Below are 23662 nucleotides of genomic sequence, written 5' to 3'. Positions count from 1 at the left end.
GCACATTTATCTCGAGAAATATTACCATTCGATATTAATAGTAGCATTAAAGTAAAATTATTTTTTAAATCAAACCGCTCTGGAGATCTTTTTCTATAGTTGCAGTCACGAAATGAATCTTTCATAAATTATAAATACAGTAAACTGATGATCACTGGGAGATTAATTCTACGTCAGCGCGATACTGCGATTCTCCGTTTGTCGAGATTGAACGCAAACAAAAATGGTCAATGACGATGAATACGCAGAAATATAATAATCTATATCGGGGCTCGTGTTCGGAATTATTAAGAGTATTGTTGCGAGAGTATGACGCTCGCTGCTTGTGTAAATATTCTGCTGGAAACAATAAGTAGACGGTCACGTGCCTGGATGATTCGATAATATTATGCTTTTATTGTTAATAAATTATAAAAAATAATTTCTCTCGCAGACTAAGAAAATTGGATCTTGAAAGGTTCGAAGAAGCCGAGGATAAAGAGTTTTCCAGATGACAAGACGATAGAAGACGTTAACTTTGTTACTGAATATTAACTTTTAAAAGAAAATTCTATCGTTAGTGGTATTTTTCTACAGATTACTGTCATTAATTGACTATAATTTGTCCACAATTATTATAACCAAAGCGCAGTCTCTCAAAAATTGTCACATTTTCTTTACAATTATATATAATTTGTTTCATATTTACGAAGCTCTGCAAGTGTTTCTAATACTATTAACATATATTAATTTACTTTTTGTTATAATTTTAGGAAATATTATATTGTAGAAAATATACTATAATTTTGGCTAATCACTCTTCCTTTAAACAGACCTTACACGCTTTACTTGAATAAAATTAGTGGCTAAACAAAATTACTAGACTTAATTTTACTCGGTTTCTCAGTCGGTTGCATTGTAGAGTTTACAATGGAAAGATAGAAACATAATGGGAATTTTCACATGCGCGCAGAATACGGGACTTGACCTTAATTAACAAATTCCCAACTTTTCGCTTACCTACACAACTACACTTTTCAAAATCGATTCATCCACTTTTCTCCTATTTCCAACCTTTTGCATGCTTTTTTTTCCAGAATACATCCACTCGATAACGAAACTTGTCCTTCATTGGAAAAAGAAGAAAAAGAATTTTCCTTAGAATTTACACGTTTACGTAACGATGTCTCATCTAGAGAGCGATTCGGTTGAAACGCGTCCAAGTAAATAAAATAAATGAACTCCGTGCTTATGTAAGATAAAAAAATTTATTTTAAACCAATTAATCGATGCTATCTTAGAACCTACATTGACACCTAGCTTCCATGTGCACGAGAGTTGACCTTAATTAACAAATTTCCAATTTCCCAACTGCCTATACAATCCCAGTTCGTTAGGTTCAATCTATTCATGGTCCTTCGCAGAAGTTAACATTTTTTATTGCAATTTTATTTTAAGGAATACCGAAACAACAACTTCATGTCTTTTGGATATATAAGGTGTTCACGGTATTAGTTTTCAGCGATTTTCTCATAAACGACAAGCATGAGGGGAAAAAACGAAAGAGGAGAAAGACTGGTCCAATGTGATCTATATATTCGGGACAATATTCTTCCCGCAAGTGCAAAAATGCTCGCGCATTTTCTAGTTTAAAAGATATTTTAACTTTAATTTTGTAGAGTATCAAAAACGAGAAAAGACGTAACGCAGTATTATTGTATTTATGTCTTCTTTGTCTTTTATATGATAAACTCTAAAAAATTGAAGTTAAAATATTTAGTTTTAAATTAGTAATCAGTTTTCGATCGTGTTACCCTAATACATTTTTTTCGTAGAAGACGAGAGGATTCGATGTGCGCAAAACGAAACGGGAGGTTTCCGTTTAAAAGAATAGCGCAGCTGCAGAACGCACGTGCATTTACGCACTTGCGAGGAAAATATTATCGTAAATATGTACATCACTTTGAATCATTCGTCTTCTCCCTCTTTCATTTTCTCCTCATACTTATCGTTTACGAGAAAAACGCTGGGAACTAATAACGTGAACGTCCTGTATTTATTGAGTGAGAAAACGAAGAAGGAACGTGTTATGTTAGTACGCACTAGTGTTATTATAGTGTTATTTTGTGTCTTATATGTAATGTTATTATGAGAACGAATTGTCATTAGGAATTGATGTACGCGGAGAAAGCTTAATCAATATAAACGCGAAAATTGCTGTATTTTCCTGCGATGATACTGCAAGTTATTTGCTTTTGTACGTTGTATTATTGATACTATTATTGGAAATCCTTGAGTCAAGTAAAAATGCTTGGTCAACAAAGATTAGGGGACCTATCTCTTCATGTTGATTTATACTTTTTTATTTCGATAACATAAATCTTCTTGTTTGTTGTTATTCGTCGTTATATTTATTATTCGTGTAAGAAAACACTTATCCAAGGATTATTAGAAATTGAGCGAAAAAATATTTTGTTATATAGCATGCCGATTTTTATTATTGGAAATGATAAAATAGAATGGGTATTTTATGATACGTGTAAAATAAAATGGATATTCGATAATAAAAGATAGCAAATATAAAATTCCACATGTAGTACAGAGCCATTTTTTGCACCATTCATTACCATAATCCACATTGGATGCATCGTCACGGTAATATTAAATTACAGTGATTGAATATATATTTTGATAGGATTATATGCGTTTAATGTTTCATTCGATAAAACATCCCATTTCATAACATGCGATAGTATAATTTAAAAGCTGCTAATATTTCCAAGTATCGACATGAAATATTATAACGAAATATATACTTTACTAAAATAAAATGCTGTCTACTCTGGAAGAATGAATTCGTAAAATTAGACGATTAAAGTCATCCAGCTCGATGTCACGTGTTCCTAGAATTTACGAATTTTTGTATCTATTTGTTTAATTTGTTAATAATTTATATAAAAGGTAAGTTGCTAGTAGGGAGAGAGGAGAACAGGAGAGAGAAAGTAGAAGGAGGACCAAAGAGGAACAGGGAATAATTTCATAACTTATAGTTTTGTATTATATTTTTGTATTTTTTAATTTTATATTGTTAGAATTTCTTACTTCTTAGAATTTATATTTTACGTTCCTGTTTGGATCTGTATCTTGCTGAAGATTAGACACTGACGGAATATAAATAGTAAAAGTATAGAGAATAAGGAACATAATAATACGGAACATTATAGACATAATTCTATTTTAATCCAAGTTTAAGTTATAAATTTCAGAACTACTTGTTATATATGAAAGATGTTAAGCTTGAAAAAGTAGACCATAGATGCAAACCAAAGAGGAATGTAACTGCGAGTCAGTTTTAACCCGGATGTTTTATAACAAATAAATAATAGTAGATGATATAAAAGGTAAGTTCGATTCATAGAAAGAGAACGTAAACGTCCTACGGCGTCCTCGTGACCAGTAAAAGTAGATGATCCAGGTGAGTTTCCTGGGTGGGGCAAAATGTGTAAAAGCACACGACCAGGTACATTTATGAACCTTCTTTTACGAGATTTAAAATTTCCTTGTAATTTATATTTTAATACCTCTGTCCGATACTACGGCGTAAACAATTAAACTCGCATTAATTATAAGTTTTTCAATATCTACCATAGCATTTTTATATTTTATTACTCTTGAATCGCCCCTTTCTGGATCCGCCACTGCCTGTGGCGTGCTCACGCACTGTCGCTGTCTAATTAACCTAATTGCAGCTATACGTGTTATCAGTCAAAGAAACCGACAGACTTTATAACGCGTAAATTCCATCGAGGTTATCGCTTCGTTACTTTTCCCCATTTGTTCTTTGCCGAGTATACCAGTCGGTTTAAAAGTATATTTTCACCATTCTCCTTTTTCTCACGGTGATATTCGCGATAGTTTGAAAAATATTGTATATCAATCATACGTTATATTACACTATGCGATATATTATACTATAAGTTATATATCATACATTATATTATTACTGTTATTATATACGTTATATCATACTTATTGAAAAAGATTGGAAAGAATTCCATTTCGATTGAATTCCATATCGCTTTTACAGGCTTTTATTAATAATTTAGGTAGACGATCGTACAACGTTTTTCTTTTATTTTGAATCATGAAGCGTGACGACAGGTTTCGAACAAAAAGCTTCGAAGTGCTATTTATAACTCGAACTCACAATTCCTTGCGATTTCTTGTTACACATTCATGCAACTATCAACGTTTGAAAACAAAATTTTCTTATTGAACCTAGAGAAAACGATATATTATTCGTTCTGAAAGTTCATTCGTGTAGCAGACATTCATTCAGAGGTAAGAAAGTTCAGCAGCGTTCAGGAAGCGCACTGTACGTCAGTCATCGCATTTTCTTTCGTAGCTCGGCTACTTCCTGAAATATTATCGGGTCGAGGCGGAAGATCCATCAGTTTCGCTTCTCAGCACGAGCATTAACGCGTTCGTATAAACGTATAGCGATTAATCATCGACATGACTTCCCGCTTTTACGTCTAATTTTCGTCTGATCTTCGTTCAATCGCGAATTTATCATTTTTATGTTATATTATCTTAGACCTGTGTACGTATAGCATCGTCCTAAAGATGACGTAATTTTAAGTCGTTTACTTCCACCAAACCAAACATAGTATTAGATGTGATCAATGAGTAAGACTCACTGATTCGCTCGTTAATTCGCCTATATTTGCTTGCTTTGTACAAAAGGACGAGCACGTTCAAACTCTTAAACATTCAGGTTTCTCAAATAGAAGCTTCACAAGATCTTTTCTAATGACAGTTTGCACAATTTTTTCATACAAGATTTTCATAGTTTGCAAGCATTATGTGCGCTAGGAGAAAATCCTTTTTCGTAATATTTCACTGGACTGCTTCTTCCAGAAAGATTTCCTATAATCGACATACTCTTACCATGCAAAACTCACTGATGGTCGGACGTGATTTTCACAACCATCTGCGTCGATGATAAATATGTATATCTGAATCGATATTCGAAACTCAATTACTTACTAATAGAAACATTCGCACCAAATATCCATTCCCTCATGCAAGTACAGTGCCCGCAAGAAGTATTTCTAAGTAGTTTCGCAACGAGGATGTCATTTCGTTTCCACTTATAACATGAAATTTTATTTGATAATTATTTATAAACTTTAATATGAAATTTTAGTTACCATATGAAAATACCTGCACATGATACGAAATTTAATGTACGAATACTTGAGCATAATTGATATAAATCTAATGGTAATTGTAATTTTGTAATAACTGATATACATGTAGTTGATATAATAAACGGTTGTCCAGAAAGTAGATTTTCTACAGTGTAGACTAGACCGAGATTGAATGTACTTATAGAATCAACGATAACATTTCTCGCAAGAAACGATGATTTACGGAACTGTGCAAGACGATGCTTACGTGTAAACGGCGGAGGTGAATGACGAAGAAAGTGTATGACGCATACAAAAACTCGTATTTATCGTTACGATAAGCATTGAAATAGGGCTGCTGATTATATTGAAAATTAACTTAGTACATATACTAAAGTTGCAAATAAAAAGAAGTTTTTAAAATGCATTTGTATCGTTGTTATTTCAAAACCGACGACTATTAATATCTGAACGACCCTCGTACGATGATTTTCGTAGCCACTGTACGCAATTTTATTGGCGTAAAATGCGTCCGAATCGAAAAGGTAGAAAAAGAGAGAAAACAAAGGAGACAAAGAGTAAAGAAAGGTGCGGACAGAGAAGTCCCATCGTGAAATCGAAGGTTAACGATTTACTGACGCATTCAATGAGCGGCTATCTGTTAAGTCCAGGATCGGTAAACACACAGTCAATCGGACAGGAACGTTTCGTTAGACAAGACAAATATGGCAAACACAAGGGTCCATTATCGTTTATCGACACTGTCGTGGGAAACACACAATACTTCCCGATCGTCATTCCCGTTTTCTATCTCGTAAACCTTTTTCTAATCGAATCGGACGTCTTGAGAAAACTCAATCGTAAGTTAGAATTCCCCGTTTAATTGTTTCAATTATTCCCTTCGGCTCTAACGACCAATTAAAAGATTAATAGTGCGGTGCCATGATTCCTTGTATCGTTCATTAACCAACGTTCTCCGCATGTTTGTCTATTTCGATCGATGTTTTCTTTATCGATCAACCGGTTTATTACCGAGCAAATCGATCGAATGGCACTTCAACACAAATCTTAACTAGCTTTGATTACTCCTTATACTTTTTCTTATCCTTTCGTATCCTTGTTTCGAGCAAGTTTCTTTATTTATCGGCAAAGATCTATAGAATTGTCAAAATAACCGATTCGTAATTTTTCATAGGGATTTTACAGATTCATAATTTTAGGAGATTCTCTGTGACTTCTTTTTGTAAAATTGATAAAAATTTCAACGAAACTCGCTGTCTACTCTAAGTAGGAGATAGCTGTGAAGCGTAATTGTAGAATAATCCATACGTATTTACTATTGTAATTACAGTAGAACTGCATTTATCCGAACAGATATCGACGAACAAATAGTATATATAAATGAAGTTCATATAATAGAAACTCGTCGATATCTCTAGCTATCTGTTATTTTCCGTTCACACGATAGGAACTCACGGACAAGCGAATTTAATCGGTAAAAGTTCAATTAATCAGGCGATAACCAAAATTTCGTTTCGATAGACGTAGTTCAGATAAATGGAGTCGGAAAACTAAAATTCCAAATTTCCTTCGAATAAGCTAAATCGTCCGAGTAAGCTATACGAAAAGCTAGCACTTACAGCGACAATGATTTATTACGCTGCGTGGTTTCTTAGTATGATAATAATTTCGCGTTTCAGTAGTTTGTTTGCAGCTTCATTTACACGATGCGATTCTGTTTCAGCGTTCTTGCGAACAATTCGAATTGAATTTATGGTTACAAACAGATTCACTACCATAGGGACGGGAAAAAAGTGGACAATGGGCAATGGTTCGACCAAATCCCACTGCGGCAAAGGACATGATTTATTTTTGTTGTTGTTGTTTCGCGTTGCTTCAGTAGCGCAATGCTTGCTATTTCCTCGTGAACCGTTCGAATTTTATTTTTCGTAAAACGCTGGTTTCTCATTTATTTCAAGAGAGTACGCTGGTATTGTCTAGTGGAACAATGAATCGCAATTGTGTTAAATTCCTTTTCTTTTTCTTTTTGTTGCATAGTAATTCGACTCGTACGCAAACTAAGGCACGAACGTTTTTCCAACATTCATGAGAACAATTTGGGAGTAAAATCGTTAAAAGAAACATTGGCATTTGATTAGAAAGATTCTGATAGTATGATGTCTTTTTGGAAGCAAAGAAATATTAAATTTTGCGATTGTTTAACAGAAGCAAAGGAGAAGTTATTTGGAATATTATTAACGTATCTGTCAAAATTATATTTCGAGATGTTCAAAGTTAAAGCTTTCTCTCGTTTATAGAATCGCGGTATTTATGAAAAGCCTGTAAAATCGGCACTGTACAGATTTCACCTTTTAATGTAGAATAAAATTATGTCGAGAAATATGATTACTTTATTTCCAGTAAAAAATGACAAAGCTGTAAAAAGATGACTCTGGATGCCCCTTTTCGAATATCGGGTTTCTTCACGTTTCATTATGATGGATTACAAGGTTGAAAGTAATTACATATGTGCAATATCCCGTCAAACGCGATTGAACGCACACGTAAGTAAATACAAAGCAATAAAAACAGATATAAGAGTCTTTACAAATATTTATCGGATAGAAAACAAATATGTGAAAAAGATTACGTTCGTAACTTAATTTAATACCAGATTGTATCGATAATGGAAGAAATACTTATAAACTGGTACTTTCTGCATTAAAATTTAATTTTCAATGATATTATGTAATTTTACAGTTTCAAATCTATTCACATAGACATTTATAACTTATGTAATCAAAACTAACGCGTTATTAATTTTGAACGCGAATACATATATATATATATATATAGTATTATATTATGTACTACAAAAGATAGATATAAAAAAATACATGTTTGTCCGAAAGCGTCAATATGAAGATCGACAAAACATTCCCTGTTGACATTTCGTGAAAGTTAAAATTTCTTTAGACATTTTTGTGGATATGTACTTTTTGTAGATCGGAAAATATTAAATCGGGAAAGGGCGTTTTTCGTGAAATAACTTTTCTGTGTCTAAGTGAATTACTGCGATATAATATCCATAATTTGGAGGCACGTATGGTAAATTCTATAGATTATAAGGATGCGATAATCGGAAAGAGGGAAAATCTCGAGAAGCGATCGTAATACGAATAGCTCTTTAATTATCTGAATTAATCGAAAGTTATAAAATCAATTTCTGAATATGCTCTTATACTTATGTATTCCGTGATGAATTATTGTAATATGCATCCAAGATTTCGATAATCGGCGTACTTTTTGCGTAATGTGATAATAAATTGATATTCGATTCTATGTACAGAGACGTAGGAGTAAGAGGAAAAAAGCGATGATAAGGTAAACGAGATAAGCGCTTTAATCGGACAAAGTATTTACGTTCGTTGTACATAATTGAGAATGAAACTTCTCGATATTATTTTCGTACAAGTATTCGTAATTTTAAAAGACGAGGAAAGAAAAATATACACGCGACACTTGCAATATTTATAACATTTGTATTACTTCTATTTGTAGCAATGGTATTTTTAAACATCGTATATATATTTATGAGTAAGGGAAGGAATATTTAAAATACTGTGACTCGACTGGATGTTGCATTTGTATAACATCATTTCCAAATTCATTATGTAAATGAAAAGACAACGGTTTAAAAAAGATAAATAAGTCAACGCTCATTTAAATTTTTAATGCAGCACGAGTTACACTCACCGGAAATGCGGATGAACACGGCATTCTGCTCCCCACTGTCCACCGTTATCTCCGCACTTCTCCTCTGTAACGATAAAAGAATTTACGTAACGTTTTATTCTTCTGACAAATATGAGTGTGGAAAGTGAATAAATTAAGTGGCGACATTAATACGAGATTAAAAATAATTTTTATTATATCCGAGGTAAAAAAGGGTGGCGTGTTTACTTTCTGCATTTGTAAACACGAGAATAATAAATTGCATTTCTCATTGCGAATAAAATGGACGTAGATTAAGTACGTAAAATCCACTTTGAAATTAATTTCAAAGTAACGGAAATTAGAAATTATATTCGTAACGTGTTCGATTATTTAACACTGTTACTGCAAGATCCCGAAATATCTCGCGCGATATAGTAGACACTGTTATAATTTCGCTCAAGTAACGCATGACACTAATCCGTCTTACATCAATAATTTCGAATTAGGTCGAGTCTTAAGATTACAAGTCTAGATTTAAATCTTTCGTGGAGTTAGTTGAGAACCTCACCAGGGAGTTAATTCCATTTCGCCATAGTAGAATACTTAGCGATCAGATCAGGATAATTAAAAACATGTTCTTTTTCTTTTACGCGTAGAACGTGTACCATTTATACAAATTTGCGCTTTTATGAGTACGATTAAGGAAATGGAATCTAAATAGAGATTTGCCTCACCTAGCATCTGTACCGTGGCGATTCTGATAAAATTTGTAAAACTATCGAATTTTTCTTTGCTAAATGAACATTCGTTCTCTTGAAACGATAAAATATTATACTTGAAGAAATACGGTACAATAGTTTTTCAATTCAATTTCAAGATCAATAAGAACTACAAATTTTACATTTCCTGTATGTCGCAGAACGAAGAATCTTTTTCTTTATTGCAATTCCAATTTCACAGAAACCAATAAATCTAAGTTCAGTTGCTAGTGTTCCAACTATTTCATTCGAAAAGAACAAAAAGAACTTTTAACGCGAACACCTTCGGACAGTGTTCCTGCGCCGTGGATTTCCGCTACTTCGACAACCTGCAACCCCATCCCCGAAGCTGAACTCCGCGAACTTCCCGCGCGTTTGAATCAATTCTCTCTTCTTTCCTCGCCCGACTTCCTTCCGTTCTCGTGAAAAATAGACTTCGATGAATTTTCTTTGGAAAACAGAGGAATTGAAGACTGTCCTGGATGCCGAAAATACGAGGTGGGTTCGGCTGCGGGAGAATAATAACGAACGAAAACAGGAAGAGAAGATACGACGCGAATGTCGACAAGGAACAAGAAAAGAAGACGAACGAGTTCGATAAGAGCTTCAGAACGTTGAAGCTTATCTATCGCGAATTATGAAAAAATTCTGAAAAAAATTTAATATAGGGAAAAAATGTTTCAATATAAATTCTTTATTAAAGTTCAATTACAAAAATTAAAATTAAATTGGAAGCACACAAAAAAAAAAAAGAAAGAAAAACACGCTTCGATTTATTTTACTGATTTAAAATAATACACGAAGCGAATCATGGTAACTAGACTGTGAATTTTTATGTATTTATGGAAAATGTAAAGGTGCAGATACGTCACAGAGTACACATAAAATGCAGAAATATCTAAAATATCTGAAACAGGGATTATTATAATATTTAATAAATAAAATAAATTTCCGTCCAGGTTCCATTCCTCTAATAGTGTTTGTGCAAATAATAGTTTACATAAATGTCCGCAATTTATTGACAGCTATCTTTCATTCGTTATTTATTTTTCATAGTCCCTTTTCTGGTTTAAAACGGATTTGCAGTTACATTTTATTCTTGGGTTTACACTTATCGTCTTCTTTTCCAACCATCGAACATCTCCTGTACTTAACATCAACTGACTTAAAACCAACAACTTCAACTTGACCTTATATGGTGCCTCTTGTGTTCCTTATTCTTTATGCTCTTACTACTTATATCCTCTCGGTGCCTAAGCTTCAATAACAAACCAAAACAGAAACGTAAAATACACGGATAACTAAAGGACGCATACATCCGACGAAAGACATCGCAAGTTTCCAGAAATGATAGAAAATTTATCGAAGAGCGATATAAAAGTGGCACGAAAATGAGAATACGATAAGTTCGTAATTTGTTCAAAAAAAAAAAAAAAAAAAAAAAAAGAACGGTAGAAGATGTGACCCGGCGACCGATAGATACAGCGACCTGGCAGTACTCGACGACTGGAACTTGCTGGCAGTCTTCTCGCCAGCGGATCAGGCCGATTGCCAATTGCAAAATGGGGCGACCTGGATTTCGAGGCACCTAGGCTACCGTTCTGATGCAGGGACGATTACCAACTCCGTGATAGGCCTGCGAAACAGAAGAATCCTCGAAGGAACGACAGGAAGTGCTCATTACGCCGGCCACGTAGAAGAACTTGGCAGAATTCGTGAATTCTGTGGACCTGTGGACTACATAGTCGGATCTCGAAATCTTTCGCGCACGCTCGATGAAACACTCGTTACGTAGTCGACACACGTTGAATACGTTTTCAGAAGGGAAACATGGAAAACTCTTGGAAAAATTGGAAGCGTGGTTAAGATCGTTGCTTTCTTATTTATACGCTTATGATAGAGGACTTCGTAATCGGAAGGAAAAGAAAATCCGAATCTTTAGAATCGAAGGGGAAAAAGGTTAATGGAATGCTTGAAATCACCAGTGTTACGGAAAGGATCCCTCGAATCCCCGAACACTATGGAAATATTATGATTTTTATGTTTTTCCATTCTCGAATTTAGCCAGCGAAAATTGCGAGCAGAAATCTTTAATGCATATCGCCGCTTGGCATAGACTAAAGTGACACGACTGAAAGAATTTCAATTTTCCTTTTATCCAATTACAATAGTCTACGCTATGTCTCTATTTTCATTGTGTAAAACGCTATATTTATAATTCCTAGTTAAATATAATCAGTTTTTCGTCGGAGGGCAAAATCATTACTTACGTCGTTATCAATCTGGCTTTGGTTTTTCAACAACGCTGTTGCTCTCTGACCTTACGAATGGAAGGATCTACCGCTTTCGAGAATAGCGTTACCTTCTATTATCTTGTATTAAGTCAGCCTTAGAATGTGTTTGAAGTGACACAAGAAGATTTCTTTGCAAATTTTAAAAAGCCTCTCCTCTGAAATTTGCATTTTTCGAGTTCTGTCGTTATCAATGGCAAGTACCGATATGCATTAAAGATTTTCTCTAAGGATCCTAAGACTCGATGAGATTTATTAGAGGCTTGTGTAAAGCGTTGAAGATTGGTTTAGTTTTGGTGTTGTTAGTTATTAAATTGGGAATACTCTAATTACTCGAATTATTAGCACGACACATGGAACTATGAAACTTAATTGAAATACGTTGTGAATTGAACGAGATGTTCGACACGAGTGATTCTAGACACGTAGCCTTTTATTGGCCTCATTAATTCGTGATTGTCCATAGGAATGAGTTAAAATTTAAGCAAAGCTATTCGGACAACGACTTCCGATCTTTTGAATCGTCGTAATGAACGATATCGAATTTTTAGAATTCTAATCAGACAAACAAGGACTCGTTGAGACTAGTTGACATTCTCCACGGTTTTTTAAGTCGTAATACCAAGCTGACATACTTCCTGGTATGTTAATTCAATCTTACGATATAATAAGAAGGTAATTTGAAAAAATTCGCAGGTTAACCTTTTCGGAGGTATAAACTCCTAAACGAGTTATTCACCGTGTATTATAGATCTGTCGACGTTCACCTATTCAATGAACGCCATGAACTATGAACCCATATACGTATAAATCTAATGTCTTTACCTTTTTGCGTAGTAAAAAACTACTTTTGTATTCCGTGCCTAACGAATCTTCAGTTTTTAGTTCGTCAGAGTTTTTCTAATGCGAGTAGCAGTTTATATTCGTAAAACTAAAAACATCGCATAAACATCTGCAGACTATTTATAATATTCGTTCCCTTAAACAAGCAATATTTTCCTTCCACGATCTTTTCTATTATAAAATACAAATGCGATATTTGAGATGCTCATGAAGGAAGAAAGGAAATAGTTTAGGGCAGTTTGCACTATCAGGATGTAATAAGTAAGTTTAGACATAAGTTTACGTATAAATAGAATGATATTAGTAATGAGAATAGACATTGACGACTGGAGCAACGCTCAAAGAATAGGGATATATGCAGCATACGAAGTAGAAGCGTGAGGTCACTGAGATATGATATGGGATGGAAGGCTGTTGGGTGATTTAGTATATTATGCAAACCGAGTTGTATTCTGTGACCTCCAGGGATTAGAATTACATATTATTAAAATAAAGAAGAAACATCTAAGATGCTCAAGATGGACGAGATATTCGTGTATTTTTCGGCTTCATAGTCCGGAAAAAGTACTTGGCTTACACATTCTAACTCCCACTCATTCTCTTATATTTCTTAGAGCATCTATCAGCGCATCCAAAGACCCGCACCCATCCACACTTCCATCCCAAACACACATATTTCCTCTTATATCTAAAAATTATAATAAAAATTAATAAATTAATAAAACATGTATATCTTTGTTTCTTTCAACCTATATACATTATCCAATACTTAATCTATGTATTAGGTTGTCCGAAAAGTTTCTTTCGTTTCATAAGGTGATAATAGACGAACAACAATTTCTGTTTTATATTATTTTATTGAATTAGGTATGATTCATTTTGTTCTATTTCTATTATTATGTTCGTGCATAATTCAATAAACTAATATGAAACAAAAAACATTGTGCGTCTATTATTTCCTTATAAAACGAAAGAAACTTTTCGGACAACCTAGTACTATATTACTAATACATAGCTACGTTTGACTCACAATTAGTTCATTACCTATATCTTTACGCTTTTTTCCGAAACTCTTAACCAGTTTATCATCGCTTCGCATATTTTATCTTCTACTATATCTTTCTCTCTTAGTTCTCTAATCCACAGCAATCTTCTGATTAATATTTTAAGCTGCCTATCTCTAAACTACATAAAGCACATTTTCTTTTTTCCTCTTTCAACCAGTAACCATTTCCACAACATTTCCGCATCTTGCCCTTGCTATTAGCCTCTGGCTGTCTGCGTTTTCTTCCTTCTTCAGATGTTTCGCTTTACCCGAGACTCCCTGTATAGACCATCTTCAGTAACCATTATTTCGATGTTAAATAAGATTAAATTAGATTTACTTTCAAATAACTACTTAACCAACTAAATATACGGAGTAATGATTTTTGTATTCAAAGGTCTAAGAGAAATAAACGGTATACGCGCGGTATAGTGACATCGTTTCGAAATATTCTTTGGCTTCGACGTTGATTACGAAAAACTAATTCTGCTTTATGATCAAAGGATCGTTGCATCGCCTTTGATCGAAGGTAAAGGTTAAAAGTAACCGCAGAATCTTTTGCAAGGATCTGGTCCGGTTCTCAAGGGAAGGCTGTCAGAGAACACGAAAAAGGAACCATTCATTCGTCGAATGCAACAACAATCGGATGGAAAGCCGTGGAAACTTGGAGGAAATCTCTCGCAACATTCTTCCGCTTGTACTTTGCCGTAGAAGTAAACCCATGCTGCCAGAGTTATCGGAGAAATATCAATTTAATTCGAAAGTGAAGTAAAGCAAGTGAATGAATCGTCAAAATTGAGAGGTTGAAACGATAATCGATATGAGTGATTAAAAAAATAAAAAGCAATCTCTTTAGTAGGGAATTTGACTAATCTGAAGGGCGATTAAAAATTGCTCTTACGGTGAACAAAATTCTAAGTGCTGCAGTGATTTATTTTAGCTGTGCTTGAGAAAATGAAATATGTTATAAATGTATAAATTCAAGTAATTCAAAATAATTTTTCATCGCTTATTCTTCTTCTAAATCTATAGAAGGATTAAATGGCGAAAGTGAACAGCTAACAAGTGATATATGATAAAAGTGATAGAATTAACACTACAAATTGCAGAGTTTCTTGATATCTCACTGAAGGTATTTATAGCGCAACAATATCCCGCAAAAGTAAAAGACGCTGACACTCGAACAACTCTATTCTTCACGCGCGTCTGAGATTCTACATCTAGGAGGAAATTTCTTCATTGTCTGTACTTTCTACGCGCGTACACCAACAAACAATTGAGAAACGAATACGACGATAGTTTCACATTAGGACATGTAGTATTTTGAATACCGAATTTACCGATATTACACGTACTTCACAATAAATTTATTCGAAAACAATGAGGTGAGAGCTAAATTTTTCTTTAAAAAAAAATTCTTCTGGCCACCATTCTTAGCTACATATTAGTTTTTTAACAACTTTATAAGAACGATATTTTGTTTGTAATTAATCAAAAAGTTACGCTAGCAGCGGCTTATTATAAGGATTACGTGTTAAATCTTCCTACTCTAACGGTGAATATCTCCATTTCGATAAGACTAGGCTCTCTAACAATTAAATCACGTATAGATGACGTATCGTCAAAATTTCAAAGAAATTGTAAAAAGAAGCAATCTACCCTACAAATATCTTAAGTGGTAGTATAGTTTATTTTCAGCCTGCCAGTCATAAAAGGAACTCGGTTCACAATCATTTCTCCCATTGCCTTGTACTCTCACTTAATCATCTATACACATATCCACCTACTCGCACACACAATCTTATCTTAACCTTATTTTACTACCCATATCTACTGTCTATCGTCTAACTCTTCGCTTATTATAAATGTCTATTATCTATCAAATAACCTCAAGTATAGTCCACTTATAATTTACAACTAATCATTGAGAAACAATATGCTATTATCAAAAGTGAAAAACGCGCAGATAATTAACGAAAGAACTAGTTGGTAAAAATAATAAAAACAATAACATTCGCCGATCTTAATGAGTTAAATAGAAATGTGTTCTTTGTTTCTATTGGAAATCTTCGCTTCTGACATTTATCATCATTTATCGTCTCAATTCCTCGATTAAGCGCGTGTATATAATATGATATGGCAAAATGGAACAGAAGAAAAATGGTAAATTCGTGCTGATAATTTATATTCATTTTTAGAGATTATAAATCTCTCCATGCGATCATTAATCCGAGTGTACTGTATACAGAGGGACTCATTTTCATCGATTCACGTAAATATCTGCTAAAGTACACGTTGTTCGAAAAAGTATTTCATACAAAACTTGTTCTATTTCAAGAATATTCTTACGACGACCACCAGGTTCGTTTAGGTGAAGGCGAATTTTCAAGATCTCAATGCGAGCTTTATTTTTTTTACATGGATTTATACATTCTTTTACACACCATTCGATGCACTTTTTCATTCTCTACAAACAAGTAGATAAGATACTTGTATCTGAAAATGCTTAGTTTAAAAGATATTTCAACGTTGATTTCGTGAAATTGAGTGTATGAAAGACAAGAGAAACATAAACGTAAAGACGCTACGTTATCTTTCATACAATAAGTTGCACAAGATTAAAGTTAAAATATATTTCAAAGTAATCATTTCTTGAACCAACTACCATAATACTTTTTTATAGAGAATTGAAATATGCATCGAGCGGTGCATAAAGAATCTACGGTTCCATAAAAAAAGAACAAAGACCACGTTGAAATCTCGAAGGCACGTTCATCTAGATAAGATTTCTGGCCATCATAGCATGTCCCTTTCGAAACAAAGTGAGTTTTCTTTGAAACGCTGTTTCGAATATTCGAATATGTATTGAAAATGAGATATCCTATAGATATTTTGTCAATAGTAACAGTTCGTATAGTAAATTGCTATTATTTAAGCAGGTCACGCTCACGCAGCTGATAGTTCCTTTATTCCTAATTCTATCCACTGGTTTCTGAATATCATATTCTTTAAGTTCCCACGTCTGCACTCGACAAACAGAATTTCCTAGCTGCCTGGTATATGTTACGCAATCTCTGGTACAATCGCAATATGTTGCTAATGTTGCGAACTTATAAATGGAAAGCAGCTTATTCGCATAGTTGTGCAATGCGCCGTACGCTTGCAGCCATGAACCTTCAAACGATACGAAACGTCGAAAGGACGTCGAGGAATTGTTAACACCGAAACTACAAATCTCGTCGATACAATATGTTTTAGATTTTTTATTATTATAATTATCAATTACTTTTAAATATATCCATTAATTGTCATCGCATCGCACTAGCTGCAGTCATTTGTATTTAATATATTTAATTTGGTATATCGCAGATTGGCAATTTCAATGTTAATTGAATAATCTAGAAACCTCAGCAAGCATGAGATTAAAAATGAATAAAGACGACTGAAGTTTGATCCAGGTTCTAGTTGATTTTGTTCCTTGCAAATGTGGGAAGAGGAAGTGACTTAATTTATTTGCAATAAGAATGAAAAATGATAGACTAAAACAAAAGATGCAAGAGATTTTCGGAAATTAAACGAATCAATCACATATGTTAATTTGTTGTCTAATTATCATATTTATGTATCTTGAATTAAAGTCGACATCTACTTTCACGACACGTGTATGATTAATAAAGTATTCATCATTTCTATCTGTATTTTGTTCCAGTACAAAATGAACATTCCCTGTTTTTAACCAGTACACCAAATATTTACTACTACCTTACGGACAACATTTTGGACATTACAATCCTTGTGCTTTGATACTTTTGCAGTCCTGATTCCCATCAAAAAAATGTGTTATAAAATAGAAAATCACACAAAAGTGCGTGTTTCTCGTCCCTGTCCCCTTTATTCTTTATATATTTTTCATCGTCGGAAACAGAAAATGTAATTAGCCAGTGATTTTAAATACGTAATTCGTCTTGATCAAATCAGTACTCGGAGAACGTTAATTACGGTATTCTATTAATTCTTATTATCATGGAAATGTTCGTCGTAGCATATATATTACTCGTTAAAATTCATAGCTACGCGATACTTTATCTTCTAAAACAGATACTTACATGAAAGCTCTGTGTTGCAATGCCGGATGTAGTTATTACGAAGATTGCATATTAAAACGAGACTTCATAACTATTGTTCAACATCGGTACTTCTTGCTAACGGAAATTGTGGCAGTATAAATAAAAATGGCGACAAAAGACCAGAAGAACATCGAAAATTAAATTCCAGCCGGACTATTAGCATTTCTCCACTTGGGAAAGTTACATTTTTTCGTCTCATCCGCGGTGGCTGCGATAAGTATCGGCGTATACTCTGATTTTTTAATAAAATGTTTCTTTCATATTTCTTCTATATTTCTTCTATATTTCTATATTTCACTTTATTAGCATCAAATTTTCGTGATCATGTAAACGTGTTACCGAATGACGCGAAGTTTCGTATACTTGGACTTAAGTAATCGGTATTTAAATGCTATAATAAATACAATAGCGTGCGAATATTTTTTGTAGCCCGTCTTGTAATTATATTTAGATGTTAATATTAGTATAACGAGAGTACAGGCAGGTTGGACGTGGTACAACGTTAGGTGACAAGAATAAATGTAAGGTAGTTAGAGAGAAATAAAGATGATCGAAGAAAGAACCGTGCGCATTGCAGATAATTTAATTTTAAAGTTAGTCCGACATACGGGGCGAGGTATGATTGTGATGTGGGGAGGGATGAGTGATTGTAGGGTCTTTTTTGTAAATCAAGTCCCTCCCACGGCTCTCCGGGGGTTGGAATTACGATAAATATGTATACATACATACAGGGGACCGATAAATTAAGAAAGACAGTTCTTTAGAGATTTGCTCAATTTTGCCCCAAATTGAAGAAAATCGCGAAGGAGGAAACACAAAAGTTTCCGTTTTTTCACTTCTTTATTGACATTCATTTATTCTTGTTATCATCTGTATATATTTTACGAAGACACTGTCCACAATGCTGGCCTCTTGCAGCAATACAAGCGTTACGTCTAACATTGACCGCTATAATCGCAGCTAGATGATATTGCCTTGGTGATATTTACTGCACTGCAGCTACGATTCGGTCTGTCGGTTGAATACGACTGCGATTCGGTCTCTCAGAATAAATAACTGTAACTAAATAATTAAAAAAAAAAAAAGAAAACATTTTTATTTTCTTCTACGTGTTTTCTCCAAAATGGGACAAAAACGAGCGAATCTCTAAAGGACTGGTTTTCTTAGTTTGTCCTGTCCCCTATACGTAGCCGAAATTTTAACACTTAAACTGAAGCTATGTACTTTCTATAGCCAAATAAAATAAATGTTTTCAACTTTCTTCTATTCAGAACATACCATCTGATAAAAATCCGTAGTCTACTTATTGCGCTTTAATATTTAATTTCATTACTACGTATGTATAATTACTGTAATCTCTATAATTACTGTTATAAAGATCAGGAATGCTACTTTCTCTTTCACGAGCAAAGAAGAGATTGATTTATAAAGAATTAGACCCACAATTACTATAACAAGTACTATTACATCTTTACTATTACAACTATTAATTGCGTGGAACATTTTGTATGTGCAACACGACAATCCATCACGATCTCCTTTTGTTTCTTCATTCTAAATTCTAAGCTATACGATCTATAGCACGAATATCTTCACGGAATGGTTGCGAGATCGAGACACATCGCATCGGTTTAATTCGATCTCGATGTCGTACATCAAACTGTCGCGTATAGAATAATAAATTCGCGGTCGGTCATATCTGTTCGTGACCGTCCATGAGAATTTGGTCCGTGGCCAACCCTCGAAGGATCGTTCCAGCTATTACAAAATGTCTATCGTCGCACAACAAGGCGTTAGTTTAACCAAGAAAGAGTCTGTAATCCGGAGGACTGTGGCCGCGCATAATTAATGGAATGCACCGCGCATGCCAACGTGATTATGTAAACTAAGTTTCTATCGCGTGCAATCTTTCTTTCTTTTTTTTCTGTCCTTTTTCCTTTCCTTCTGTTTCTTCAATTTTCTTCGACCTGAAATCTTGATAGAAATGGCTTTACGTTATCACGTTATGGCTCAACGTTCGACACGTTGACTGGCCACATTGCTCATCGGTGAGAGACAGTTTGCTAAATGTCATAGATTTTAAATATTTCATAGATTATAAATTTGATGGACTAATAAATTTTCAACAATGCGAATGATTTAGATTTAGATAATATTGTGGAAAAAACGTAAGTAAATGCAATATAATATTTTGTAAAAATTATACGTTATGGTGTAATTACTATACATTTTAGCCTATGTATTTATAGCGGTGAAATTAAATTCCATTATTCATGTTATAGAATCCATATTGAGTTCGAATATCTTACAAATATTATGGAATTTTAACTAATTTAAATATTTCTAAGACGCAACATATATAGGTCGTCCGAAAAGTTTCTTTCGTTTTATAAGGAAATAATAGATGCGCAACATTTTCCGTTTTATACGTGAAAAAGCAAGTCGAAAATATGATATAACATTATTCCATGGCGTATCGTTTTCGGGAAAATTCAGTTTGAAAATTTGTCAGATATATTTGAATTTGGATAATTCGAGAATGAACAGGAGTAAATAATCGCCAGGGAGTTATATATTAATAAATAATTGATATCTTTGTATTTTTGTACATCAAGTTTCTAAGAAATACCAAACAGTTGCTCAATTATCATTGATTATTAAATATCTTTTCTTTGTCTATATTTTCTTTGTATCTTCTTTTAAATTCTTATGTTAGACTTTTGTCCATTACAGGCTTAAGTAATATGCTGATTAAAAATATGTAAAAAGCAGAGGAAGGTATCAAGTATGGAATAGTATATCTAATATGGAATAATGCTATTTTTAAAAATCTGACAATCGAATAGCTCACACGGCTGTAGGCTACCTCATTCACTTTGGTATGTAATGTCGTGTATGTAATGAACGTTAATGTCGTGGCAGGATATCATTCTACTTTACTGCCGTTCGAAAACTTTCAACGATGTGTAAATTTGATGTCTTTTTGTTATTATTTCACCGTATTTATTTATGCTTTTCGTTGTTGTCGATATGATACTCGCAAGTATTTACGAATTGATTATCGTGTCTTTAACTTTGTAAAATTCCAAATGCGGACGCCCAGTAGTAGTCCAATTATAGAATATTCCATATTTGGATTACTTCTTTTTATAGGTTGTTTTATTTATAAGATAGCAAGATGTCCTGTTCCAGCATAAGGAAAAATTGATAAGAAAGAACAGTGTAGAACGAAAAAGGGACGGTTCGAGCCGTAAAAATGGTTCGAGAAAAGAAAATGGGGTACCTCAAAGCAATAAGTCGTTTTCAAGTCCCGAGAACCACCTTATTTCGGCTTTGTGAAAAAAGAAACCTATTTTTTAATGTACTTCTTCCGAGATACGATTTTATTTTCAAAGAAGAGTAAAATAAAAAGAATACGATTTCTTTTGCTTTTTTTATGGAAATACCTAACGTCGGTATTCCATGTTAGGTACAACTTCTGTCTTCTTAATGTTAGTTCAATATCGAATATTGTTCATAGCGTGAGAAGCATAAAAGTGGTCTTAAATTTGGTGTAAATGTATCATTGAATATCCATAAAAGTCTTCTTCTGATGTGATTAATTTTATACAAACGACATACGAAAAATAAAATGGTATTTCATATTTGGATACTTTCCTGCAATAATATTACAAAAGTATATGAGTAGGTATATAAGTAACGATCTTTTTTCTTTGGTATAATCCTGATTTGTACTATCCCTTTTAGTCTTATTCCTATCTTTATTGCTAGAAATTAACATCGATAATTAATATCACAATCAATATCAATTATTGTAAATGGACCAGTACTGCCTTAGTATTTTCAGCAAATTGTTCTAATTCTCACTGCACTTTGTACGAAGTTGTGGAATATTTTTACATCTTCTTCAATGTTCGCTTTCATAATTTGCCTGCTATTCTTATTCCTGCATATTTTCGTTCTTGATTCACTATATACATTGGTCTTTTACGATGTATTCGATTGATTCTAATTTTTTCATGTTACATATTTGGCATAGTTCTTCTTCATTCATTACATTGTACTTCATTTATTCTGCTAACTTTCCATTATTTCCTTCCTATCTTAGTTTTAATTATATCGATTATGTTACGTTGTCGATCTAAGTACGATAGATATAACACACTGGATAACGTAAAGAATTATTTATTACATTAACTTTGAAATACTGTAAATTTACGATCTCACGAAGAATATTACACGTTATAAAGTTCAGTTTTCAGAATTTCTTTTGCAGTAATTGACTCTACGCTCGTCGACAAATCTACCTGTCTAGAACATCGTTAAATTTTTGGCAATTTATAATATAGACGAATGCTTTCGATTATGCTGCCACACCATGTGTGTTAAAGGCTGATTTTGATAAATTAACGACGCAATAATGCAAAAGTGACACGCACGCGACGAGATAAATCAAAATCGGTTAGCCACACGAGCGACAGGCAATTGTTAAACAGAAATAAACCGTGTTTTGGCAAACAATGATAGCAAATTAATAACCTGTACATTTAACAGCATATTACTACGAAACTCTGTGTTGCAATCATGTTATGCGTTTTCAATCTATAAGTCAATATTAATCGATATTAGTCAATATTAATCGATATAAATAGAAGAACTACTAAATATCGTTGGATAATATTTAAACTACATTTCAGGAAGAAGATATATTTGTTGAATATATCGAACGCGAGCCACACAAATATTTACTGTAAGGTACATATTACGCAAGAAATCATACTATATTAATCCTATCGAAAATTATATCTCTTCCTCATGGTTCTTATATTTATAAATATATAATAAATTTGTTATCGATCTAAATACACACTCTTTCTCAGTTAGTTAATATTTATTTATATTTGTTTATTTTATCTAGTTTCCAACTTTAGGATTTGCACAAACTTTCGAGTTTACATTATCTTCACGTACAACAATCGAAAAAATATAAAACTTTGAACAGACATATACATCTTATAACATCGATAGAACGATAGTTTAGCAATATATTGATAGTTTAAATACATTCTGAGAAAGACTTTAGGTTTGGTTCGGGGCGAGGGTAACACGCGGACGGAGAGCTCTGTGGAAAAAGTGAAGTGTGGAAGGAAAAAGGAGAAGGAAACACAAAATGACACGAAGGAGGGAAAATAAAGGGCGAACATACGAAAAGAAAGTGAAAGAAAAGCGAAAAGAAGAGAGGAACGAGAGAGAGATACAAATAAGAAGAACTAGAAGAGAAGAGGTTAGGAAGTCAGAAACGCGGCAAAAAAAGTAAGGTAGGGAAACGACAGATAGCGACAAATAGAGGAAGATCAAGGAACACGGGTAAAGCGGGAGATAAGGCAGATTTAAAAAATACATTGGATAAATACAGCTTGTCGGAAAAGGAGACACCAACCAGGGAGAAAGGAATGGAGGTAATGATGGAAGAAATGGAGAAATTGGAAAGAGGATTGGAGAAAATGATAAAGGAAATAAAAAGTATATTCGAAAAGCAAGTGGAGGAAATGAAGAGGGAAATGAAAGAGGAAAGGGAAAGAAGGGAAAGAGAGAGAGAGAGAAAGAGGCAGAGAGAAAGAAGAGTGGAAAAGAGAAAAAAAGAATTATTGGGCAGAATCAGAAGAATCGAGAAGGAGAAGGACAGGGCAGAGAGAGAGAAAAGAAGAAG

General features: G+C 33.6%; 1 protein-coding gene across 9 annotated transcripts in view; it reads right to left on the bottom strand.

Annotated features, from left to right (window-relative positions):
• The window catches only part of LOC126874172 (uncharacterized), a 137017-nt gene that overhangs the window by 19855 nt on the left and 93500 nt on the right, over nt 1–23662 (bottom strand). For all 9 annotated transcript variants that reach the window (XM_050635936.1, XM_050635879.1, XM_050635888.1 and 6 more), the window contains one exon: nt 8928–8991. In XM_050635936.1, the coding sequence (XP_050491893.1) occupies nt 8928–8991 (64 nt within the window). The remainder of the gene's footprint in view (nt 1–8927; nt 8992–23662) is intronic.

Source organism: Bombus huntii, chromosome 2, assembly GCF_024542735.1.
Source record: "Bombus huntii isolate Logan2020A chromosome 2, iyBomHunt1.1, whole genome shotgun sequence".
NCBI lineage: Eukaryota > Metazoa > Arthropoda > Insecta > Hymenoptera > Apidae > Bombus > Bombus huntii.
This window is presented reverse-complemented; position numbering and strand designations above follow the sequence as displayed.